We start from the raw sequence: 26,486 nt of genomic DNA, 5'->3' as shown, positions 1-26,486 counted from the left end.
GACAAGGTCGGCGTCTTCGGCGTTGCCAGCTCCTCTCCTTCCACTGCTGAGCAGAGAGGCTCCTGGGTACGGGTGCTCTTGTCCCCAGCCAGAGCCCTTCGTTCCCTTTGGGACTAGACCCCTTCCTGACCAGGCTCCAACTGGTGAAGCCTCGCACAGGCCTTACTGGAGCTGCCTGAGGATGGAGGGCGCTGCAGGGGGAACCTAAGGGGCCCAACCGGCTTGTCCTGGGGGAGGGTAGGCTACGCAAGAGCCCAGAACGCAGGCTGAGCTTGGCTTCCAAGCCCCGCGTTGCTCCTTGCCAGCCGTGGAACCCGGGCCTTTGGCTCCTGGGCTGTGAAATGAGGACTGTGGCCCCTCCTTCCCTGGGGGCCTTGGAGAATTAAATAACTACCTTGGTGAGGGCCCTGGGGCCTGGGGTGGGGGGTTGTCAGATCAGTCAAGGCCTGGAAGCCCTGCCCACCAGGCGAGCCAGATCTGGCCTTTAGAGAACACGCTCAGGCTGCAGCGTGGAGGGCGAGACTGGAGGCGGGGAGGCTGCTGTGTCCAGTGAGAGGTGGGCAGGAACCACTGAACAGCTGAGGTCCCTACCTGTGGGGTGATGGGAGGTGGCCTAGGTCAGAACAAATACCGCTTCTCTGACACTCCTCCATGGAGCCCACGCAGACGCCCTTTCTGGCCGGAGACAGGAACATGGCTGGACACGCAGGAAGGGCCAAGCATAAGCGGTGAGGATGCCCCCGGGGAGGAGGTGGGCCTCAAGGAGAACTTTCTGTTCCAGCATCAACCAAGTGTCAGAACTGCTTATCTCACCTGGCTGACGTGACTGCCTGTCATCTGAACAAGCTTCCAGCCCAGTTCGGGGGATTTCCATGGGAGTGGGCCCTGGCCAGGCCTGGCCAGTCCCCTGCACCACTGTACTTGGCTTTCCCAGGTGGCAGAAGTGGGAGAAGGTGGGGCCAGCTGGGAGGCCTAGGCGGATTCTGGTCAAGGCCTGGGGCACGGGTCCCAGAACAAGCCAGGCTCCCAGGACTGCGGCCTCGGCCACCATCTTCCCCAGCTGCTGAGGACAGGTCGGTAGTGTGGCCGAGTGGAATGAGAGCACAGCCTTTGGGGCCGTTCAGAGCCATGTCTAGGTCCCAGCTGTGTGTCCCCAGTGAAGTTACTTAGCTTCTCTGGGCCTCAGGTTTTTCATTCATAAAATGACAATAATAACATCCATCTCGTAGGATGTGCCAGCTTACTCCTCAGCTGGATGACTGGGGATGGGAGTCTGTGCACTGCTGGGCCTTAGGAAAAAACCGCTCTCCCAGGCCAGGTCCACCCCGGGACCTGGTGTTCCCTTCCTGGCTTAGCCACAGAGTGGCTTTGGGCCTGCCCCTGACAAGCAGGCACAGCCCACAGGGTGGGACCACCTTGGCTTCCTGACTGCCACCTGCATCTCAGTGCTTGCCAGCCAGGTCCACGGTTTCTGTCTGCAACAGCAGTGGCAAAGGTGGCCCCTCCTGGGTGACACTCCCAGGCTGGCCCTGCCTGGCAGCTGGCCTGGGTTCAGGCCCTGGGTCCCTGGCGAGCAGTCCTTTATTGTTATTATTTGCTATCTTTAGTTGCACAAATCATATAAGCTTAAGTTTGGAACAGAGCTACTCTAGGTGTGGTCTGCAGACCAGCACCCCTGAGAAGTTGCTGGAAATGCAGGTTCTCAGGCCGCTGCCAGACCTGCTTTCACTAGCTCCCAGGTAATTGTTGTGCTCAGTGGAGTTTGAGACACACTCTTCTAGAAAACACACCCTACACCAAAGCAGGAAAATGGGTCTGCCTGCAGAAAGCTAGCGCATTGGGCTTTGTTTCCTTCGTACTACTACTATTTTTAATTCATACATACGAAATTTTAATATATATTAAAAAGTTTTTGTAAATAAAATAAATGCATGCTTACTGTAAAAGAAAAGTCAAGCAATCCAGCTTTGTTTGTTGTTCACAAAGTGGAAACCCCGGTTTCCTGCTGTGCCCGCCCCCTAGCACTTAGCTGTCAGTCATTTGCGTACAGGCCACGCCAGTACCACCGGCCCTCTGCGTGTGTTCCTGCCTTGTCCTTTGATCAGCAGATTTTGCTGTCCCTCCATGTCAGTACCCACGCTGCCATTTGTTTACCCGACCCACTTGTTTACCCTGGTTAGTAACCAGACAGGTAGGTCAGCCTGGGTTTTCATGTATGCTGTGTGGCTTTCATAGATTTGTTCAATGGCGTGACCCCCACAGGGGGAAGTAGGGGAGGGAGGGTGGACATGTGCTTGTGGATAGAATGCAAGGGCCATTCTCGGAGGATTGAAACACAGGTGTGAGGTGGCAAGTGTCCCAGATTTGGAGGAAGATAGATACGCCACGGGCCGTGACAGTCAGGGAAGGCTTCCTGAAGGTGGAGCTTGAGCTAAGCCCTGAAGGAAGAGTAGGGAGTGGAGAGGAGCAGGCATGGTGGAGAGATGGGGCATTTTTGCCACTGCTGAGATGTGGGCCTCTTGTTGACTTTGGCTGATAACCCCTGGCCCCCTGAAGATGCCCCAACCATTGGCACCTCTCTGCTCTGTGAGGACGGGGAGAGACCCAGCAGGGCCTTCCCAGAGGTCTCATCGGCTTTGAGCTTCATTCTGTGCTGCGATTCGGGTTGGTTTCCCCGTGTGTCGCCCCCACTCTCATCCTGTGGTCCCTCTGCCAGGCTTACAAAGGCTCACCCTGCCCCTGGTGCTGCAGACAAGCAAGGGACCCACTGCAGAGCCCCCACCCTGCCTGCTGGGGGCTGCTGAGTCTGTCTCGACTCGCCAGACGGGTCTGCAGTTCCTGCCAGCATATCCCCCTTGCGTTGGCTCCAGTTATTTTGCCAAGAATGATATGAGGCAGGAAATGAAAGGCTGGGGCTGTGGGGACGTGGGATAAGGGGAAGCGTGGGACCCAGCGGCAAGGTCCCAGAGAAGGCCACCAGGACCACCATTAGCTCATCGGGGACACGTGTCCAGGGCCTCGCCTCACCATGTTGGAAATGTCTTGTTTGCACCGTTTTCCAAACTCTTCTACTTGGCGTTGGCAAGTGCCCTCTCCTTCGATACATTTGGGAACTTCTCTAAGACAAAGCAAAGATGCTTGTTTGTCCCGTTCAAAGGCACGTGCACCGTCCACATTCTTGTTCTCCTCAGGGGGACCTCCACCCCCGCCTGCCACGGCTCCTGGAGCCCAGCAGACCCACTGGCTTCAAGAAGGACCCACATCTAGATCCCGAAACCACACATCTTCTCCTGTCAGGATCTGCGCTTGAAACATTGCAAAAGCAGCAATGGCTCTGAGAGGCCTGGGTCTGGGATATGATGACCCGATCCTGGTTCGAAGGGGGACAGTGAAAAGAGTCTAATATTTCACCAGAAAAACAGCAGCTTCTCGCTAATTGTCAACCTGCAAGCTGCTGGTGTTTACCGGGGTGTAGAGTGTGTTTGGTGAAAACACTCATGATACAGAAGCCTCCTGGCTCAGTGCAAACCCATTTGCAAAATTAAAAATGTAGTCAACTTTAATTTTACCTTCATGGAACTTCCCACACGAGAATTCTCTCTAATTACTAAACATTTCTATTTTTATTTTATTTTATTTTATTATTTTTTTGGTTTTATGACACGTTGTGTTGAATAATCACTTCTGGGGTCGATTTTGTCGCCACTGGCCTGTACCTTGCTTTTTGCCACGCACCCTTTGCTTCTTGGGTCATCTGTGTCGGCAAACCTGAGACGTGAGGGTAGGAGGGGGCAGGCGGACCGGAGACTGGCAGAATGCTGTGAACAGGCACAAGAACCCCACAGCTCAGCCCGACTCAGACTCCTCCCAGCTGGTGAGCTTAGGCGTGTTCCTGAACCTCTCTGTGCCCTCGTTTGCAGGACACACAGGACAGCTGTACCCTCCTGCAGGGTGAGGACTTGTCATCACCCAGGGACGACCGGATACCCAGTACTAGCATGGCAAGGGGAACCTGGTCCTAGAGTCTGGGCGCTCTGGGCACAGTGAGTGGCAGGGCCTGTGGGATGGCACCTGTGCTGGAACTCAGGGTCCCTGCAGCTGGCGGGCGATGCCCTGCTTAAAACCTGTCCCCGCTGAGGATGGGACCAGCTCCCTGGTGCTGCCCAGATGACCCTGCCTGGAGCAGACCCTGCCAACCCCCACCCCAGCCTCGTCCCTCGCCGTGCCCCTGCAGGTAGGCTTCCTTCCCATTCTGGAACACTCCCAGAGCCTTCCTCCCTGCTGTCCTGCCTACTCTGCTTTGTGCCTGAAAGTTCTCTCCTGGCTATTGCCATTCAGGGACGGGTCCCTAACCCCATGCCACCTCTCTGGGAGGTCAGCCGCATGACACACTCTCAGGCCACTGTTAACGCTGGGCTCTGTTGACTCGTCCCCACTGGTCTCCGCCTGCAGCCCAGGACAGGGAGTCCCTTGAGGACATTACTTGTTGGTCCTGTTCAGTGCTGAGCCCCGCCCCCAGCCCCGCCCCCAGCCCCACCCCAAGCACTCAGGCAGGGCCACATGGTAGATATTTGTCAGGGGGCTGGAAGTTTTTGTGCCATTCTAAGGGCCAGCGTCTTCTGCCCGGGGTGTAGTGGCCTCAGCCAGCCTCTTCCTGGACGGAGACAACCCACAATAAGAGCCACAAATGGTATCTGCTTTGCTATCCGGGTCTCCCCTGCAAACATTCAGAGCCTCCTCAGAAAGGAAGGAGCTCAGAGTGTTCAGAACAGGAAGTCAGCTGGCGTGGCAGGAGGATGGCCATTTGCACGGCGGTCAGTGGGGGGTGGCAGGGTCTGTCCGGGCAGCGCCCGTCCTTTCCCAGCTGTAGGAATTTCATCATCGGAGGGCAGCTCCAGGGCTGGCGGTCTCCTTGGGCCAGGCCTCAGCTCTTGGCCAGGCCTCAGGGCTTCCTGCTGCCATCCTTCATTGACGAGACTACTGGTTTTGAAAAGATCATTTAATCTGCGAGACGGGCCCTTTCAACAACACGCCTACACTCACTTAAAAATGGCTGAGTCCAATTTTTTTTTAAGAAAAATTGATGTAAAACAAATGTCTCCAGGCGGCGTCCTTGCTGAAGTCTGGGCCACCAAAGACTGCTGGGGGGGGGGTAAGTCGCCCCCTGAAGCTGACAATGGAGTCACTGAATCAGCTGCAGGGGCGGAGCCTGGCAGAGAGCGCAGAGGCGAGGGAAGAGGGCCCAGTGCTGTTAGCCCCTGTGCCCAGGGCAGGCCCGGCGGCCAATCGAGCTCCATCAACTATGTCAGATGAATGAAAGAAATGTGCGTGAGCGAGAGGTGAGGGCTGGACTAGTGGTTGACAGCTGCCCTTTGAGGCCTCTGCCCCCAGGATGGCGTGTGCACAGGCAGGTGGGGCCCCCCTTGGGGTTCTCGTGGTTTGCACTTGGGAGAGACCTTGGGGTGACTCCAGGAAGGAGCAGAAAGCCTGGAATTTGGCTGGGAGCCAGATGTGGTACACCCTCCTGCCTTCCCAGGGGAAAACTGGGGATCCCACCACTCGGGTTGACTGTCGTGACTGAATTGTAATTTCAAGAGGAAACAGTTCCATTAGTGTTTCATTGAGCAGGTGATTAGAACATTGTGGGGACAGAGTCCCGGAGAGCAGTTTCCAGGCTCTCGGCCTCACGTGGAAAGGTGCTGGCTCTGGCAGTAGATGGCCGTCAGCTGTGACTAGTTGGCCATCAGCTGTTACCGGTTAGCTGTTAGCCACTGATATAACTGCCGTAGCTAAGCTAGCAAGCGTGGATTAGTTAGCCAGTGAGGTCGGTTGGCAGAGAGCGGGCGGCAGGTTGCAGATCGTGTGGCTCCTGCTCCCTGTGTCTCCACCCCAGCCGCCAGCGAGACTCTAGTGGTGTGACTCCCCTATCTGTGGCTCCGTGGGTGTTCCTTTTTGGCCTCACCACATCCTGCGTTCTTATGTGGGGAGCGGGAGCTAAGACCACGCATGGGTCCTTGCATGTCAACCGTTTACATCCAAAGTCCCTTCCAGACCTAAAAGAATAGATTTGGGGGAGTCTTAGATTCTAAGTGTCACACGGGGTGTCATGTGGGGTCTCAGCTCCCGCTCCCCACACAAGAACACAGGATGTGGTGAGGCCAAAAAGGAACACCCACGGAGCCATAGATAGGGGAGTCACACCACTATAGTCTCACTGGAGGCTGGATTCACACGACGTGCGACCTGCTGTCCGCTTTTCTGCCAACGGACCGACTCCTCAACCAGCCCAGCCGCGGCAGTTATATCAGTGGCCAATGGCTCGAGGGTTACAGCTGATGGTCAATTAGCCACAGCTGACGGCCATCTACTCCCCGAGCCAGCACCTTTCCACGTGAGGCCGAGAGCCTGGAAACTGCTCTCTGGGGCTCTGTCCCCACACTAAGCCACCATCGTTGGGATGTTCTGTGCGGCACTGAGGTTCTGGGAGTCCATGGTCCCAGCACCTTAGGTGGCCCTCTCCTCCACAAGTTCCATGGATTCTCGGGCTACCGGCCCATCCTTTCACCCTCTGCCCCCCTCATCCCTACCCCCACTACAGACCCACCTAAACGCCCCAGAGCAGAAGCTGGACCTGCTTTAAATGAGCTGCCCTGATCTCAGGCTGTTTGACTTACCTTTGTCCCTGCTCATCTGCTCTTCATTCACCATCAGCAACACACACACACACACACACACACACAGCTCTCTGCCTGAATTCAACAGAGCAGGGCTGGTTCTGACCCACCTCCATCCACCCTGGGCTGTCTCCAGCTGGGGCAGGAATTCAGGGCTTCCCAGTTTGTGCTGGGCAGCCTGAGGAGGTGACACAGACAGAAGTCCTGGGGACTGGACAAGGTGACCACCAGCCAGGATTTTCACTTCACTGACCTGCTGTTTCCTGGTGAACCCAGCCCCTGGTCCTCGGTGCCCACCTGTGAATAAGGATAAAGACTCCTGTGTCCCTAACTCACTCTGGGGAGATGCTGTACCTGGAAACTCAGCTTATAGTGGACAGTTGTAAAGACACTGGTGTTATTCTAAATAGCCATTGAAATCACGCCTGGGGGACAGTCGGGAGGGACAGCTGACATTTCTTGCTGTCTCACTCCTTCCTTTCTTGCTCTCCTCCCTCCTTCCAGTCCAGTAGCCAGATGCCTTGTTCCTGGACAGAAAGTGCCCTAATCTCTTGGGTTAAGGAGAGCCCCACGTCCTCACCTCAGCACACGCAGCTTACATCGATAGCCATGGAAACTGCCCGTTACCTTGTAAACAGCTACAACATAGGTAGTTTTTGGTTTGTTGTTTTTGAAAACATTACATGGATTTCTCTTTTCCTTTCACACTCGTGTGGGGTTAGGTGAGGTGAGTACAGATGGGAGGTTGTCGTGAGGACCACGCCTCCCACTCCCCGTCCCTGTGTGCATGCTGCAGGGCCGGGGTCCAAGAAGTTGGGGTTCCCAGTGGGGAAAGCCCCTGAGGGCCACTGTCCACTCGACCTGGGCCTCCCCCAAGACAAGCTGGACTCCACCCAGGCCCCCATGGGCGCAGTACTTCCCAGCTGGCTCCCCAGCCCACTGCTGAGCTTGGGCCACTGGGGACCCAAACCCAAGGAGAAAATAAGAATGTGCCAGCTCCAAGCAGCGTACCTGGCAAGGAGCTGAGCTGCCCTCCAGGACTTTATAGCCAAGAAGGGGAGACAATAAGGCTGCTTTTTTAATTCACCTTAATTTTGGAAAGATTTTTTTGCTGGATAGAAAATTCTAGGTTGGTGTATTTTTCAGAACTTTAAAGATGCTGCCTCACTGTCCCCTGGCTTTCATTGTTTCCAACGCGAAGTCTGCTGTCATTCTTACCTTGGTTCCTCTGCATGTCAGGTGCCCTTTTTTCTGTTTTTGGGGTTTTTTTTTCCTTTTATCACTGGTTTTAAACAATTTGATGATAATGTTCCTTGGTGTTGTTTTCTTCATGTGTGTGTTTGTGGTTCGTTGAATGTTTTGGACCAGTGGGTCTATATTTTTCATCCAATTTGGAAAATTTTCAGCCAGTATTTCTTCTACACATTTTTCTGCATCCCTCTTTCTTTGGGGTTTCCAATTTCACATATATTAGGCCACGTGAAGTTTCCCACATCCCACTGAAGTTCTATTTACTTATTTATGTTTTCTTGTTTCATTTTAAGTCATTTCTATTGCCATCTTTAAGTTCATTTGTCTTTTATTCTTCAATACCTGATTTGATATTAATCCCATCCAGTGTATTTTTCATCTTGGACATTGTAGCTTTTTTTATCTCTAGAAATTTCATTTGGTTCTTTTTAACATCTTCTATGTTTCTCCTTAATTTTTCCTCTAGTGTTTGGAACATGTGGGCGACAGTTATGATAACTATTTTAATGTCCTTGTCTCCTAATTCTGTCGTCTGTGCCATTTCTGGGTTATTTTTTTTTTCTTTGTTAGAGATTGTGCTTTTCTGCTCCTTTGCATGCCAGAAAGGTAACTTTCTGCTGAATGCCAGACGTTGTGAATTTCACCTGCTGGGTGCTGGCCCCCTGTACATATTTGTGGGCTTTGTTCCGGCACATAGTTGTCATTTGGAAACAGTTGATTCTTTCAGCTCTAGCTACTAGGATTTGTTAGGCCAAACCAGAGCAGCCCTCAGAGTACTGTCCCCAGTGCTCCATGAGTGATGAGGGGAGCAGGAATTACTCCTGAACCTGTGTGAGTTTCGAGTATTGCTCCCTAGAATCCTTTCCAGTGGCTGTTTCTCTGACCTCAGGTAGACTCGGTGTGCATCCACAGGTGAGGACAAACAATCTGGAAAGCGTTTCAGGAAGGAAGGGGCGCCAAGCTGCAGCAGGTGCAGAGACCAGGACTTGGGCTCCGTGAAGGCTGTACAGGTGCAAACAGACTCTGCTGTGCAGCCAGGTCTCCGCTGACCTCACGGTGCCCTTTGCTCCTCCTGCTCTCACGCTCCAGCTCCTGGGGCCCACCTTTTCCTCCCTGTGCCCGAGCCTTTGCATATATTGTTTTCTCTGTGCTCTGCTGTTTCCCGTTCTCCCCTTCTTGTCCTTCAGGTCTCAGAATCTATTTCAGTCTCTCAAGGTCACCTCTCCCAGCTGCCATCCCCGCACAAGCACCCTGCATGGTCCCTCCTTATGCCCCATCTGTGTTCCCCCACAAGACTGAAACCTGCAAAGGCAGGGACGCAGAGCAGAAACTGGGATGCAGTAGGAGCTCAGTGAATATTTGCTGTAGAATTGTTGATGAATTATAAATGCCATGTGCATAATACGGACAATGAGTGCTCCTAGAGCCCAGAAGAGGGAGCTATGTCCAGAGGCTGGGGATCAGGAAAGGCTGGCTCAAGGAGCATGCCATCCGATAGCCAGGGATTTCAATAAGCAAAACTGGGAGGGAGTTCATGATCCATAGAATGGCACCAGCAAAGGCCCAGAGGCAAGACAAGGCAAAGTTTGTGGCTAGGAGGCCTGGGGACAAACCTCTTAGCCACACCTGTTTGCGGAGCATTGCAGGCATAGTAAATGCAAGGCTGGAACAGTGAATCAGGGACAAGTGTGGAGGACTGGGAACACCAGCGAGTCCCAGGCCTCGACCAGGAGTCTTGCTCAGAGCTGCGTTCCGGAGGGATGCTTGGGTAGAGGGACGCTTGGGTGGACTGCTGGGGGCGATGAGGAAAACCATGCCTCTGCATGTGCTGACATGAAAAGGAAAATACACTGCAGCACAGTCTACACAGAATGATCACGTTTTGTTAAAAAATAATTGAAATAACACCTGTTAGCACACTCATCGAAACAGCCCCCAGCTCTCCAGCCCCCATCCCACCCAGAACGGTTCACCACTCATCTCTTTAGAGACTCGTACTGAGTGGCTTGGGCTGGTGACAGCGGGAGGGCGTGGCCAAATGGGCCCTGCCACAGAGCTCACAGCTTGAGAGAAGGGACATCACGGACTTCCAAATGGAAATACCAAGGAGAGAGGTCAGTGAGACTCCGTCATCTCCAGACATGGGCAGCGTTTACGGCTCTGGGCCAGGAGTGAGCATCTGGCCCGCCAACAGTCCTGCTCCCTGAGGGCCAGGGGGGGCCATTGCTATGTCGTCAGTGCAGCACAGAGCTTGGCACCCTGCTAGCATTCAGTAGATGCTTCTGGAAAGGGGGGTGGGGGAGGGGAAAGGACAGCTGGAGACTGGTATGAATATCCTGTTTTAAAGATGAAGGGACCAATGCCCATGGTCGCCCTGACATGAAGGGGAGCAGCCTGGATTCATACCCGAGTCGGTCCGACACCCAGGCAGACCAGGGATGGCATGAGCCTGGCAGCCTGGAGGAGGAGGCATCGGAGCCGGGCCTCTGGGTGGCAGGAACCTGTCAGGGACGGTGGTGAGGGTTCTAGGAGAAAACATATAAAATAAACCGTGGTGGTTCAGATGAGGGTGGCCTGGGCTAGGGGCTGACAAGGGGCAGGACTAAAGTGGCTGACTCTGGGTTCGTCTGGAAATGAGCAGGCAGGCTGGCTGGAGATTGTCTGTGTGGGAGGAAAAGGACTGGACTCGTGGTCTTGCCTGGACCACTGAGTGGGGGCCGAGATGGGGACGCTGCCCCTGCTAGCTGCGTTCGGGCAAGCTGCATTCCGAATGTTTGCTCATCTGCAAAATGGGGACAACCGCACTGGGCCCCGTGGACTAGTGAGGGCTACGGAGTGAAGCCTTCGTCGGGTCCGGCCCCGTGTGGGCCCCTATGAGGACGCGGGGGTGGTGGGTCTGCCCCGCCCACCACCCCTGCAGGAAGCAGCTGCATTTGCAGGTGCCCTGTGTTCCCAACTCAACAGCCTCTGCCTGGGCTGCAGGTGGAGCAACCTGGAAAGCTTAGAGAGGCCCGGTTTCCGGTACCTGAGCCCTCTCCTGAGACTCTCCTGTACCTGGCCTGGGGTGGGGCCAGGACACGGTGGGAGGGGCTCTACATGCAGCCCGGGTGAGGCTGTTGCTCACTAGGCGCCTTGCTGAAGCATAGCAGGGGCTGGGCCGGCCCACAGAGTGTCTGACTCAGCAGGTCTGGTTGGGACCCGGACTGGATGGAGGGAGTGAAGGAGCAGGGGCAGTGGCAAGGTGCCGCAGACACTTGGGACTGCTTAGGACGCGCCCCAGCGTCCCAGGGCCAGCTCCTTAGCAGAGGTGTAGGAGGGGGCAGACACAGGCGCAGCACCGCAGGGAGACCCAGCTGGCCAGGCTGGTGAGGGCACTTGAAGGGCCTTGGGGGCAGACCAGGATGCCCTGAGATCTGGGCCCCACCCTTCTGGGAGCCCTGCCTGCTGCAGACCCCGGCCCGCAGGGCAGATGGCAGAGTGAGGCCGTCAGAGCTGGTGCCTCACTCAGGATGCTGGGAGATTTACTTTCTGAAAGGTGACCAGAGTCCTCTTTCCAGCTGGCCCTGCAGGTCCTGTGTTCAGGGTGCTGCTCTGTAAGCCCCAGGGCACCCAGGGGCCCCTAATACGTTGGGGTCAGAGTTCCCGGCCACACTGCCTGTGGGGGTCCTGTGTCTCCCCTGTTTCCACAGGGCTCTCTGGACCCCCCCCCCGCTGTTCCTGGGGTGCTCCTGGGCATGGGATTGGACCCCCCCTCTGTATTAGTCCTTCGTTCTCCCACTCCTCATCTCGGGGTGGGGTGGGGGTCCCTAGCCCAGGCGTGACTCCGACAGAGCTCCAGTTATCAGGAGGGGGCTCACGAGGGGACGGTCCCAGACCACAGGGACGGAGCTCTGGGCCCCTCCTCCAGTTGGCAGCCACCAGGCCCTGTTGTCAGGCCCTGTTCTCCACCTTCTACCCCTGGACTGAGGGCCCCACTGTGTTTGCTGTTATCTGCCAGCATTAGGACGTAATGAACAAGTGCCAAAGGAGCGAGCAGGGAATGCTGGGACAGGCAATGGGCGGGGAAGAGCTCAGCAGTGGGAGCAGGTGGGGAGCTACTGTGTAAGTGGCAGTGACTGAGCCACCTGGACGCCCAGGTGGGACCACCTCGGAGACGGTGAAGGTGCAGAATGGCTGTGGGGCCTTCACTGGACCCCGCATGCCACTTAGTCCCTCAGGCCAGGGCAGCAGCCGGCACTCAGGGGGCACACGTCCAGCAGAGACAGCCCCCCACCGTGGCCCCATTGTCACGTCTCACCCCGAAAACCCTCTCTCTCCCCCTCCAGGGGGTCAGGGGCCCCGCCCAGCACTGGCTGCCGGGCCTTGACTCACCTGGGACAGCGCGTCCCGCCGTCTCCCTGAGCCTCCGTGTACTCCTCTCTGCCAGGCTCAGGGGCCACGGGGGTTTTGCTGAATGTCTTTAGGGTTTCGGTGAACTCAAGATGCTGAGCCGTGGCGATGGGCAAAGGCCTGGGATCAAATCCCGGCTGTGTTCCCCCTCGCGCCCCCCCTGGGCCAACCCCCTCTCGGTGCCTCAGTCTCCTGTCTTTGCATGAGGACACTCCAGCTGCCCCTGCAGAGAATGCCTGTGAGAATTAAGTGAAATACTGAGGGCAGTGCCCTTAGCTCGGGACGTAGTATGTGTTGAATAAACGAATCCGGACCCAGCACTCCCTCCTGTGTGCTTTCCAGGCCCTGAGCCTGGACCGGGAGCTGCGCTCAGTTCTTGGAAAAGGAAGTTGAAAAGAAAAAAAGAAAAAAAATGTAAGTCAAGCAACAGAAAGGGTTTTGAAAACCCAATTTCTGCACATTGTTCTTTTAGGGGACAGAAAAAGCCAGCCCTGTGTGCCGCTGAGCTGGGGCTTGCCCAGGGGTCTCAAGCTCCAGCCTCCCACCGGTTTCCTGACATGCGGCCTGTAGACTGCAGCCCCAGAAAGTTCTTGAATGGTACACCTTTTCTGCCTTCCTTCTGACAGGGACCCCACGCTGGCCTGGCCTTCAGCACTGGGCCTGGCCCCCACCAGCCCAAGAGACATTGAGGGGCAGGCAGGTATGGGAGGTGGGGGCCAGGGGGCAAGGTGCCGTCCCTTCCCTTCCCGCTCAGGGCCTGTACAGTGCAGGCTTGCCAAAGGGACCCCAACTCAATTCACTCCACCCCTATTTCACAGCCCCGTGTCCCTGCACTGTACTGACCCCTGATGGTGGGAGGACCACAGAAACGTGGCAAACCAGGTTCTTGCCTCCACGGGGCTTAGAGTCTGATGAGGGCCCCCTGTCCCTCCCACCTACAGGCAAGCTGGGGCAGGAAAAGACCAGACGCCGCCAGCTTTGGGGTGGCACGCCCAAATTGCCCCCTGCTCCCCACCCCTGACTGTGTGACCCTAGGTGCAGCCCTCGGGCTCTGCTTCCTTGTCTGTAAAATGAAGTGACGATACCCTGCTCAGGCTCTCCTAGGGATTAAAGATTGTGAGGGTTCACACTCCGCCTGGCACAGGTGGTGCTCCAGGCAGGATGGCGCACTTACTCCTATCGTGAGCTACTGGGGAGCCACCCAGGTATTTGAAGGAGGCAGCGGCCTGTCCAGACACCCCGTGGGGCAGCATGGGCAGGAGGGCAGGGGGGGAAGCCCCGGTCTTGGCGTCGCCCAATTAACCTCTGTATGAAGAGTGGATTTCTCAACTGTGTTGGAGTCACCAACCTCAGTGGTTGGGCGGGGGGGCTGCCAGAGAGATGGGTGTGAACTGCGAGAGATGGGTGTGAACTGCGAGAGATAGGTGTGAACTGTGAGCTTCTTTTTTTTTTTAAAGATTTTATTGCGCAAGGGGAACAGGACTTTATTGGGGAACAGTGTGTACTTCCAGAACATTTCCAAGTCAACTGGTTGTCTTTTCAATCTTAGTTGTGGAGGGCACAGCTCAGCTCCAGGTCCAGTGAGCACAGCCCACCATCCCTTGCGGGAGTCGAAGAGTTGAACCGGCAACCTTTTGGTTGAGAGCCTGTGCTCCAACCAACTGAGCCATCTGGCCACCCGGAAGCTGAGTGGCAGCTCAATGACTTCATTCTAGTTGCAGAGGGCGCAGCTCGCTGGCCCATGTGGGAATCGAACCGGGAGCCCAGTTGCCCAGAGCTCGCCCTCTAACCAACTGAGCCACCCGTCTGCCCTGAACTGTGAACTTTTGCACAGACGTGTACATGTATTTCAGACCACAAGGAGGTCAGACAGGAGAGGTCTGGGTCTGCTGGGGCCCCAGGACCAGACACTGCGATCTCAGTGGCCAGAAACTGGGTGCCTTGCCCTCCTCCCATCCCCCGCTCACACCACCACCTTGGGGCCCACAGGGGCAGTTCAGACTCACTCTGGCAGACTTCTGGTGTCAGCCCGGGCCAGGCTCCTTCTCTGAGGGGCACAGCTGTCCAGCCTCCACAGAGCTGGGGAATCCAGCCTCGTTTGACCACACACCTAGCTACACCCCAAGCATCCACTCCTCTAGGCAGGCAGGGCAGTGAGCAGAGCCAGGGGTTCCAGGCCTGACAACTTGGGCTTTAACTTTGGAGCAGGTTCTGACGGGCATGAACGGCCTGGCAGCTTGCCTCACAAAAGAGCCCTACAGGCTGAGCTGCCCACTGGCATAACCGGGGTTGGGGGCCTCTCAGGCACTGCCTGCTGCCCCAGAGGACCAGGGAGACCCCAGGTGGCTTTGGCACAGCTCCTTGACAAAGGCCAGGAGAGGCTCCTCCCGCCACGCTCTGAAGTTCCTGAGGTTGGGGAGAGTGGCTGCCTGGGACTGTGTCAGAGGGACCAGGAAGGCCACCCAGCTGGGGGTGCCCGCTTTCCCCAGGCAGTGGGGAAGCTGAGCCGCCTGGCCAGCCCGGGGGGGCTAAACCCCTACTTCCTCCAGTTTCCTAGCCATGGCCTAGGGCCTTCCGGCCACCCAGGCCCTGGAGTCTGCCCCGAATCCTCTACTCCCAGCCCACAGAGCTGTGGGCTGATTAACTCCAGCCACATCCATGGTGGGTTGGGCAGGAGCCCAAAGATACGGCGTCCATCCGATCGAGTTTCTGCTTGCTGGGTGGGTTGTTTCACTCTTCCAGCCTCAGTTTACCCCTAGAGTATGGGGGTGGAATAATCTTGCAAAGAGAGGCATCTGAGCCCTACTCCCCACATGGCCTGGGGAGTGTGGGTGTGTCCGGGTGGGTGGCTCCCTGTCCTTCCCTGGGGAAGTCAGGCCACCCTTGGGGTGAAATGAGATTAACTTAGATCCCCCAGCACCGTGCCGTGGCTGCCGCTGTTCTTATTAACCCTGACGTTGAACTGAGGCCCGGAGAGAGAAGGGGCCTGTCGCTCCCCATCACACCCAGCCTGTCAGCCCCCCTCCCCTGGTCCAGCTAAGAAACTCCGTTCATTCTTTAAGAGCTCAGAGACCCCCACTGTGAACGGGTCATTCAGTGCAGGCCGAGCACCCACTGTGTGCCCTGCTCTGGGCTGGGCAGCGGGAACAGAGCAGTGAACCACAGGCAAGCCCTGCTCTCACAGCGCTGACCCGAGGGCCTCTTCAGCGGAGGCCTGGGGAGAGCTTCCAGAAGTCCGGGAAACGCTGAAATGCCTGGGAAAAAATGACACGGCCCCTGTGTGCTTTCTGGGGGTCCCTGAAGGACTGACTCCAAGTCACAGAGAGGGCTGGCCCAGGGCACCCGTGGTGTTTCCTGAACAACAGCTCCGCAGCCTCGCTCAGCCTACCTGGCAGCTCTGATCCCCACGTTTAGGCATTCTCCGGCCTCGGACCTGAGGGAACCACAGGACTGGCTCGCCGCCCCACCCCCAGGCACCCCCGTGGGCCCACAGTCTGAGGAACCCTGTGCTCTCAGGGCTGAGCCGAGCTGGGTTGAGCCTGGAGCCTGGAGGCAGACGCTCTGCTCCGGGTGCCGGTGGAAACTGCCTCTCGGTCCCCAGGCTCAGCTCCCGCCGCCCCACCCCCAGCCAGGCTCTGGATAATATCGAGACCAGCCGCAGCGCTGCTGAGCACTTACCCGTCTATTTATGACCAAGTGCAGGAATCTGGGAGCCCGTGGAGCGTGAAATGAGGAACAAATGTGGAGCAGGTCTAGACAGGAACTCTGCGTGGCTCTCGCTCCTGCGCACGGCGGGGCCTTGGGCTTCCAGGTAGCAGGAGCGCTCAGAACCAGACAGATGTGTTTGTGGAGGAAAAGGCATGCTGGCTCTCTGTAAGCCCTCAGCTAGACTTGGGGTGGGGAAGGGCCGATGGGAGGCAGCAAACCTGGCAAACGGATATTAACCACTCTGCTCCCCAGCCTTGGTTTCCCCATCCGCAAATGAGCTGCACCACCATCCTTTGGTTGGAAGGGCTGTTTGTTAAGCAAACAGGTTGCAGGGGCCCACTCAGACCCACTGAGGTCTGGGCATCTGCGTGTTATGGGGCAGCCACACCCGCATTGAGGGCACCATGGGTTTGGAAGTTGCTGGGGTAGTAGATGAGCCGGAGGCCCGGCCAGTGCAGAGGTTGGCTTCTCCTTGGGCACGTCCAGTAAACAGAGCTTTCATTAAGCATCGCTGTGTGCCCTGTACTGTGCAAGATACTGACGGGGTGGGGACAATGGACCATGGAGACTGGGTCCTCAAGGTCTTCAGGGCAGGGAGGAGTGGATGGAGCAAGAGGAACAGAGGAAAATGGAAGAGTCTGAAACTACGTGCAGGATACGTGGTCCAGATGGAGCCATGCAGGGGTCTTCTGCCAGGGCAGGGGGCTCTGAGGGGGGAGGCAGGTGGAGGGCTGGCGTCTGGCTCTGCTGCCAGGTGTTTCCTGCTCCCCGCCCCCAGCACCACGCCATTTGGTCCTCATGCCACAGGAGACACCTGGAGCTCATAAAGAGGCTGGCTCCCCCGCCCTCCCAGGAGACGCAGGGCTATCAGAAGGGGACTCCTTCACAGACTGTAGCGGTGGGGTGGGGTGTACAGAGGGGCCCAATCTCACAGCCTGTCCCTGTAAAAACCAGGGGTAGGGACAGGGAAGCAAAGCTGTTTATAAAGCTTTAAAACTCTTTATGGTCCCAGGGGGCACGTTAGCAATTCAGCGAGATACTTGCCAAATTGTCTTGGCTGGCAGTGCGCAGGCGGGCTCCACCAGGCTGTCACTGGGCCTGCCGGCATCTCTCTGCCGGCCAGCCTTTACCTGTGCTGTCCCTCCACCCACAGCCCTCTCCTTCTTCTCTCAGCCCAGCCAGTTGGACGGCCATCCATGTAGGACAACTCAGAAGCCTCCTCCTCCAGGAAGCAGCCCGTTGGCCTCCCCAAAGCCATACCACCCTGTCTATCCCTGAGCCTCAAAGTGCTTGCTTCATTGGTCTCTCGGTCACTCAGCATAGCCACTCTCAGCCTGGTTTCCCTCTAAGCTCACAGGCAAGCACGCATCCAAGCATTTGCAGCCCTTCCCTTCTCGGCCCACCCTGTGGGATGCTCTCTTGATTTATTGCTTGGACCAGCAACTGGCATTGTTTTACATTCGTGACCCTCATACTGTCATGCATCTTGACCATCCGGACCCTTCAAAGGCAGGGCTGGTTAAGGATACAAACTTAGCGTCCTTCAAGTCCTGAGCTGGCAGGAATTGGTTGTCTAAACCCTGCCATACCCATATTACAGATGAGGAAACTGAGGCCCAGAGAGAGACCTGTGACCCAGGGTTACCAGTGAGTGTATGGCAGGACGTTCCCCCACCTGCCCTCCCTCTTAAGCAGGACACAGACCCCTTGTCATCTCAGTGTCCAGCTGGGCAGAGTCTACAGGCACAAGAGGAGGTCTGAAAGGCTCAGCGAGGGCAGCAAAGTGTGGGAGTTGGGGAAAGGGGCCTCTGGCCACAGCTTGTCCACTAACTTGCTATATGAGGTCACGAATGAGCCACTCCCAGTCCCCTATACTGGCGTCAGCCTTCCCCCGACCCCACTTGGAGCTGTGAGACATGGTCTTTCCCAGCACTGGCACTTTGAGGTCCTGTGTATGTGTTAAAGAAATCCAGGAAGTCTTCCTGGAGGAGGGGTCATGCTCTGGGCCCTGATGGTAGGGTGGGCCCTAGAGAAGCAGAGGGAAGGGCACCCTGGAGGTGGGACACAGCAAGGGCAGAGAGGTGGCAGGAGGGGGGGGGCCAGGGAGGCCGTGTTGCTCTCAGGGGCCGTTCAGAGTTAACTGAGGACTGATGTCAGGCCGTGGCGCGAGTGTCTGCTAGCCGGGCCTTGCCCGGGACCGGCGCCTGTTGCGGACGTTGTTGCCCCTGGGCGTGCATGTATCTGCAGAGCGAGGCTGACATGCTCCAGCTGGACGGGGCCCGGGTGTCGGAGCCGTGGCTGCTGACAGCCCTGGGCGCCTGGCCTGCGCCGGCACCCTCCCCGTCACGCCGCCAGGCTGCCTGCCGCTGGAGGCCCCCCCAGCCCAGAGCCAGGAGCGAGGGGCTGTCTGTATCTCAGACCTGGGAGGAGGCTGTGTGTCCCGTGTGGCCTCTCCCAGCGCCCTCAGGGACTTGAGGGTTTAGACCCAAAGAGGGACACAGATACTCACAGGAGCAGTCTGAGCACAGCACCCCTGCCGTCTGGTGAATCCTTGACGTTCTCTCCATTTTACAGAGGAGAGGACTGAGGCACAGAGAAGCCCTGTTCTTACACTACCTGGAGGCAGACCCCGGCTGGTTCTCAGGGTCCCACTGGGGTGTCGGGGGAGGCGCTGAACTTCCCTGCACAGACTTGAATCCCTGCACGACCTCAGATTTCTCCCACGCTCAGTGAGTTGCCTCGTCGATGAAGTGGAACCATGATCATCCTTTTGGGTGTAAATAGCAAAAACGCACTCAAGGTGACGTATTCACACAGTCCCTCTGCAGATTTGGGGAGGGAACCGGAAGCTCATGAGTCAGGTCCACAGCCTGCTTTCTCGGGGCACCTGTGTCCTTCCTTTCTCCCTCCTGGACCGGCTCCTCTGACGTTCCACAACGGGGCTGGATGTGCCGCCCTGACTGCGGGCTCAGCATCCATGTGTCTCCCCAAGGTCAAGTGACCAGCAGGGACTGGCCAGTGTCCAGGTCCCAGTTACATTTCCCAGGAGACAGAGCTGATGGCCCAGCCTGGGCCACACGGCCACCACCCCCCTCAGCAAGCTGTGGTCAAAGAGGTAGCAGTAGAAGGTACAAACGCAGCTGCCAGGCGTGTGGCTCAGGGACAGGACACACAGAGGAGGGGGTGCTGGGCCGGTACCCCGAGCGCTGTCAGCTGTAGTAGTATGCCCCTACAAAGGTACCGTGGAGTGCAGGGCATGAGAGACACAGTAGAGACTGGGGCTCGGCGGTTGGGGGAGTGGGACACACGCCTGCCCAGAGCCGTGATCGTATAGCAGACCGGCCCTGCCCCTGCCATGTACTGGTGCTGGGATCTGGGCACGTCCCCTCTCCTGGCCTCAGTTTGCTCATCATCAAAGGTGGGGCCCACACCCTGTGGGGTTGTTGTGAGGCCTCACAGAGGGGGACCTGCCTGACAAGCGCTGGACCTGACGATGGAGATGTGACGCCCCTGGCCCTGGGAGGCCCTGGACTCCCCATGGCAGGCAGTGGGCTCGTGTGACTTTCAGCTGGGATGGGGACCACTTGCCGGGAAGATGTGCAGGGACCTGATGGGTTGCTGGCTTTGGCTGGGTCACTGGAAGTGGCCCTGCCCTTCTCTGAGCCTCAGTTCCCTTGTCTGCAAAGTTGGGGTCCCAATGCCTATTGTACCCTCCCATGGCCGCTCTGAAGACTGGGGAGGGCTACCTGGGGTCCATTCCACTGCCCGCTTTCCGGCCACTCCAGGGCCAGGCTGAGGTGGCTGTGGTGCCCCGGAGCCCTGCTGGATCGTAGGGGGTGCTACAGTCCGGTCCGGGGCTCTGCAGGCGGCTGCCTGCTCTGCTTTGCCTCACCTCAGCGAAGAGCGTGAAATGCATCTGGACAGCAGGCTTCGCCGGGCCCGCCCCAGCGTCCCCCCCGCCGGCTGCCTCATCTGCACAGCCAGCTCCCTGGATCAGGCCCCGGTCAGCCTGCACCCTCGGCATGGCGGGCGGGCCAGCTGGCCTCAGCCGCCCTAGGGGCCAGGGCAGGTCAGAGCTGCCCGGCAGGCCGCCCAGGAATGCAGGGGTCCCGGGCTCCTGCTCTGTCTGTGTGGCCTGCACTGTGTCTTCCTGACTCCGGCCTGTCGGTCAGGCTGTCTGGATCGGCCTGTCTGCGCCTGTCTGAATTTGGAGCTGTCTGTGAGCCTGTGTCTCCTTGTCTAATTGCTTTGGGTCTATCTGGATCTGCCTTTCTGTCTGTCTGTCTGTCTGTCAGGGGTCTGAGCTACCGACCCAGCTTTGCCTGGGCAAGACCATCCACGTCAGTACATACCCATGTCCCCTCCATCTGTATACAGGGGTCCCGCTCGTCCTGACTGGCTGTGCTGCCTCCCAGGCCACTTAGCCCTGGCAGATGCATCTGCAGGGAACCGCTACGCCCCAGCCCTCTCCCAGCACCCCCGCCCCAGTGCAGGGGCTCAGCCTCTCACTCCGGACCTACCGACTGCCAGACCTGGAGTCTCTGAACGAAAACCCCGTCTGTCAGTTATTCTCACACATTCCTGGAAGAGGAAAAATTGGCCCAGATTCCAGCAAGTCTTTGGCAGGTTTAGCAAAAACTTTAGAAACATGCCCACCAAAAGCTCTTCACTGCATATTCCCGAAACCACAGAAAGTGGAAAGCTGCGCAGATGCCCACCAGTGGGACCTGGCCGAGTGAGCCGGGCTCCTGCGCACAGCACAGCTGGGGGACAGAGTGGGCGGGCTCCGTGTGAGGCTCTGCAGGGACCCCTGGGGTATCGTGTACCCAGGAAGATATGCTACAAGTGGGGACAGACTTCGAGGTGAAATGAAGGAAGGCAGAAAGTACATATATAGAAGGCCACTTCCGCTTAAGAGGGGGAAGGAAATGTGTATTTGCTTATATTTGTAGAATGAAGCAATGGAAGGATAAACCCAAAATCAAAGAAAACTCTTCCCTCTGGGCAGAGTGGGGGAGGGGCAGAGATGGATGCAAGACCTCTCTGAATGCACCTGGTTTTATGCTCTTGACTTTGGAACCAAGTGTTTTCTACAACTGCAAATCAAAATTAAACCAACTTTTTCAAAAAACGAACACTAACTGGATTAAATGAACAGAAGTATTGAGTTGGTGGGAAAAAAATCATATGAAGAATTATTTCAAGTGGCCTTGAAACAGCTTTTTACTATACATCCCTAAGGGGATAAGAACAACAACAACAAAAATCAAATTCTATTCAGTAGACTTGTTAGTAAAAACACTGGTAATGTTATTTTTCAATTATTACACATAATGGGGACATGCAAATAAGTAATGCAGTGTATGTTGTTTAGAAAATAAGATTGGTACTGTAAAAGTCATATAGATATCAACCGTTAACAAATAAAAACCCTGAAATCTCTCATTTTAAGTGGAAACATCAGTATGAACTCATGTTTCATTGTCCTCTGGCAAAAAAAAAAAAAAAAAAAAAGAAGAAGAAGTATCCGCAGCTCTGGTCACTGAAAAAGCCTAGAACCAATGGCAGCCCAGGAGCAGTGAGCATGTCTACTGCTCAGACTGTGTTTTCTGCAAACCACTTCCCTCTAAGCGATCCAGGGTGTCGCTGAGAAACAATAGGTCCCAGGTCTTGATCGGGACATCTTGTGCCTAAAAGCAAAATGTCCTCAAGGATTTGTGAGGGGGTCGCATCAGAATGACACAAGAGCCGACTTGGAGGGGACTCAAAACCCACGGTCCCAATGGGGTCCTTTGAACATCAAAAGGAGTCATGGCTGCAGTGGATTGAAACGCATCAAATACAGAAAAATCAGGAGATCCCCGTGATGCCCTAAAACCACCACAAACCTCGCAGGGCACTAACTTATTCTGCAAATTGGTAAGTTAGGGAGTGAGCGTCCACGTGTGCCCTCTGCGGACTGTGCCTTAGGATGGCCTCTGGGGGTCGGGAAAACTCCTCCAAGGAGACCGGAGCTAATAAATGCGGAAGAAATGATAGCACTTGAAGAAGCAGTATTCACAACCCCTCATGAAACAATGGACTCAGGTAATGATCCCCAGGGGCTACTAAAACCTTTAGGCGGAAGGTCGATGTGCTTTACAACTAAAGAGTTGGGCTGACAGCAGCTGCACCCACTGCTTAGTCTCAACCTCATGACAGCAGTCCCGGGGCCTGAGAGTGATGTGACACGAAGCCGATTCAGAGGACACAACCGTGATAGAAGAACATGCTCAATGCCACATGAGGAAACCCAGCCAGCTCTAGTGCATGGAAAATTCTATAAGATGAATGACCCAGTTTCTTCTATAAACACCATGGGGCGGGGAGGGGGTGGACAGTGAGTGGGGACTGAACTGTTCTACAGTCAAAAGAGCCAATCACAGCGGGACCCTATTTTAAACAAACCAACAGTAGAAAGTCATTTTGGAGATGACTGGAGAACGCTAAACACAGACGGGGTATTTTATTTTTTTTAAAAAGTCCTCACCTGTCAGATTTTGCACTGAAGTATTTATGATATGCTCTGGGATTTCCTTTAAAATATTCCAACTGCCCCCCCGCCCCGCCCCCACACCATCCCTCTGCAAAAAAAAAAAAAAAGAAAGAAAAATGAGTGGTGGGAAACTGAGGCAGTGTGTGTAGAAGCCGGCTTCTACTGGTTTGTGACAGGTAATGTGTTAACCATCCAGGAATTCTGCAAGCCTGTCAGTTGTTAACCTTGGTAACTTGAACCAGCCGTGGTGAGAATACTGACACCTCACACATCAGCAAATGGTACAAGTCAGGATGCTTTCCTTCTGAGAACTGGTTTATCAGCACCTGGCTGGAAAAGCTAACAAGAGCGCCGCTGGCAACAACATTGTTCCTTCTCTCAACTTTTGTTTCTGTGACATTTTCTACAATAAAGAGCTTACAAAGGGTGCATCCTTAGACCTACCAAACCCACTTCTAAGAATTTACGCTGAAAAAGTCACTGGACTAGATTCTGTAATTCAAGTGGCTCCAGTTACTTAGCTATGAAGACGTTTAGTAAAACATTGGCTTCAAAGATATTTTTAAATGTAAGAAGCCTACATATCAAAAAGGAGCTGGTTTTGTTTTGAAAGGTGAAAAAGTTCTGGAAATGGGTTGCACAACAGTTTGAATGTACTTTATGCCACTGAACCTTACACTTAAAAATGGTCACGATGGCAAATTTTATGTGACGTGCATTTTACCCCAATTAAAATTTTTAAAGAGAAGGGATCAGTTATATTATACAATGGCATAGGCTTAGAAATTATGTTGCATGAGAAAATTTAATGATACGGAAAAATAAGGATGATTTTGTTAGGTGAAAAAGCAGGTTACAGAACCATGTGTTCAGCTGGGCTGCATTTGGGTAAGTTTTTAAATGCACGAGCTTGTACAGCCAGGCTGGAAGGGCGCCATTCACTGAAAGTGCTAAGCTGAGCACTGAAATACATGCTCACGAAATTGTCACAAACCCCCAGGAGCCAGGGTGGGGGCTGTCAGCATCACCTTCCACAGATGTGGAATGGAAACCGGAGCTGGGAGAGGGCGAGGCAGGGCGGCCAGACCCCTCCTGCCTCCTGCGTGTACCCTGTGGGATGTTCCTTTCCCCTTTCCACGTGTTTCCTCAGCTTTCTAAACTAGAACGGGTGACTTTTACAGTGAGGAAGCTGTGATGCGGTGAGGCTTCTGCTGTGTGTTACAGGCTGTTGATGGAGAAGGGGGCGGATGACAGCCGGGACGGTGGTCATAACCGGGGGCATCTTGGCGACTGTGATTCTGCTCTGCATCATCGCGGTTCTGTGCTACTGCCGACTGCAGGTACGGGGGAGGGGCGGGAGCCCCCCTGACAGCTGGGGCCCAGGAAGAGGGGCACGCGGGGGGGGGGGGGGGGGGGGGGGCCCGGGGGAGGGGAAGAGTCAGGCTTTGAAGAAGGTGCAAAGCAAACCGCCCTGTGGGGGCTCATTGACCTGTGCGGACTCGCCACAGCTGCCTGGCTTACCTAGCCCAGGGCTTCCCAAACACGGAGGCTCAGAGAGGGTAAGGGACTTCGCCAACGGCACACACCTGTCAACGGGAGAGCAGGGGTGAGCACTTGGGCTGTGCTACTCAGCGCCTGTGCTCTCCCCTCCCCCACCCACAAAGTGGGGCCAACTGAGGCTCCGTGTCTGCCTGAGAGGAGGGAAGGCCTCACGTGCAGGCCAAGGCAGAACCCAGTGCCCATGAACTAGGCTGAGGCCAGACTGCCTGGGCTCGAACCCCAGCCCTGCCACTTTCGGGCTGCCTGACCCCTCTGTGCCTCAGTTTCCCCACCTGCAAAATGGAGATGGTAATTGCACCTGCCTCCCGTTGCTGTGAGAATCCCTCACTGCAGAGCGGTCTAGTTGCAGGGACACGGGTCTGAGCCTGGCCCATCCCAGGATGGGTGGTGTCGTGAGCGGTGGGCGGGAACCCAGGCTCACCTGCCCTCTGCCCACAGTACTACTGCTGCAAGAAGGACGAGGACGACGACGAGGAGGAGCCCGACTTCGCCGTGCACTCCAGCCTGCCCCCGCTGCACGCCAACCGCAACCTCGTACTGACCAACGGGCCTGCCCTCTACCCGGCTGCCTCCACGTCCTTCAGCCAGAAGTCCCCGCAGGCTCGGGCCCTCTGCCGCAGCTGCTCCTACTACGAGCCGCCTACCTTCTTCCTGCAGGAGCCCGAGGACGAGGGCGTGCCCAACGGCGGGGAGCGAGTGACCTACAAGAGCTTCAGCCAGGACGATGTGGAGCTCCCGCCCGCGACCTTTGCGGGCCTGCAGGCACTGAACCCTAACCGCCTCTCGGCCATGCGCGAGGCCTTCTCACGGAGCCGCAGCATCAGCACCGACGTCTGAGCCACCATGGCGGGGTCCCCATGGCACGCCAGCCTGGCCCCAGGCCTGGACCCCAGCTCCGCCCAGCCTTCTTCAAACCCCTGTCATCACGGGGGCCCCAGGCTCGAGGGGCCTTGGGCCCCGCCCTCCAGGAGCTCCAGGGCTCGCTGTAGGGATAAGGCGCAGTGAACACAGGTGTGGCCGGGGTGCGGGTCGCCAGGGCTGGAAGGGAGGCGGGCGTGATGTGATGCAGCGCAGGTGAGCTGCAGCATCCAGGTGAGGCCTGCAGAGCAAGGCAGGGCTCCTGACGCCACCCTGCCGTGACTACAGGTGTGATGGAAAGTAGCTCCCATCTCAGCCCCAGCTACATGGTGGCTGCATGGCCTACACGTGTGGGCCTCAGTCTACCTACCTGTTCAAGGAAGGGTGGCCACAGCGAGACTCGGGGCCCTGCAGCCAGGCTTCCCTGGCAATTTCGGACCAATTATTCTGTCCCGCCAACCAGAACAGGGGGCCTCTGTCTGCCCCCCACATACACACACACCTCTGGCTTCAGTGCCAGGCGGCTGAGACACAGGTTGAATTGGCCTCTCTGCAGACCCCCCTAGAAGGGACAGTTTCAGGGGTGGATGGGCCTTGGGGATGTACAGCCCCAACTCGCTTATTGCTGTAAGAGGGAGGAAGAGGCCATGTCCAAACCACTTGCTTCGGGAGTGTCCACACTAAAATACACAGCCTGTTCCTCAGCCTGACATGGTAGGTAGACGGAGCCGTGGACCAGGGACTAAAAGACCACTAACTCCCCTGCGACCTGAGACAAGCCCTCCCATCCGAGGCCTCAGCCTCTGGGAGCCCTTCAAACTCTGGTCCCCACGGGAGACAGACTCGGGCTCTCCCCCGCCACCTGCTTCTCAGGAGGATCTGGGAGCAAGGTCCTGGCCACCCCTGCCTTGCTCCTGCTCTGTGTGAAGACCTCAGCTAAGTCCACTCTCCACCAAGCTCCCAGTGGGGCTGGGGTCTCCCCGGGAGCCCACTCTCGGCTCCCTCAACCTGGCGGGGGAAATGATGCCCAATGGCCACCCTGGAGAAATGCCCCAAACCCAGGGGTGCCCACTGTGGGGAATGCAGCTTCCGACCCAGGTACAGGCAGTGTGCTCTCTCCAAAGCACGGTCCCCAGAGCCCCCTGCCCTCTCCAGGGCTCTCTCTGCCTCTGGGCCCAGCCGTGGAGCTCCAGGGTAAGGTAAGCTAGCCGTTGTCTGCCCAGGAAGATGGACCGAGCTCCCCAGCCACCTGGCTTCCTAAAAGACAAAGCTCTGAGGGCAAGTGGCCCTCCGCGAGTCCCCGTGAGCCACGAGCAGCCTGAGCTGCTTTTACTTGAAAGTGCCAAGGAGCTGAGATGGCGGACTGGACGTGAGTGGAGTTAGTGAAGACTTGCTATTTTTAGCTGTCTCCAGTTTTTCCCTCTTCCTCCTTTCTCCTCCTGCCTCAGTTTGGACATGCTAATGGAATTCATCCCGGAGCTTCCCAAAGCGCCACTCACACCTCCCCTTCC

The 26,486-nt window shown here is 56.5% G+C and overlaps 1 protein-coding gene across 4 annotated transcripts in view; it reads left to right on the top strand.

Annotated features, from left to right (window-relative positions):
* FAM163B (family with sequence similarity 163 member B) overlaps positions 1 to 26,486 on the top strand; it is a 29,395-nt gene extending 2,909 nt beyond the window's left edge. For 2 of the 4 annotated variants that reach the window (XM_033122171.1, XM_033122172.1), the window contains 2 exons: positions 23,782 to 23,897; positions 24,556 to 26,486. In XM_033122171.1, the coding sequence (XP_032978062.1) occupies positions 23,805 to 23,897; positions 24,556 to 24,954 (492 nt within the window). In that variant the 5' untranslated portion in view covers positions 23,782 to 23,804 and the 3' untranslated portion in view covers positions 24,955 to 26,486. The other 2 variants (XM_033122173.1, XM_033122174.1) reach the window with 2 other exon arrangements.

The sequence above is a fragment of the Rhinolophus ferrumequinum genome, chromosome 12 (assembly GCF_004115265.2).
Source record: "Rhinolophus ferrumequinum isolate MPI-CBG mRhiFer1 chromosome 12, mRhiFer1_v1.p, whole genome shotgun sequence".
NCBI lineage: Eukaryota > Metazoa > Chordata > Mammalia > Chiroptera > Rhinolophidae > Rhinolophus > Rhinolophus ferrumequinum.
This window is presented reverse-complemented; position numbering and strand designations above follow the sequence as displayed.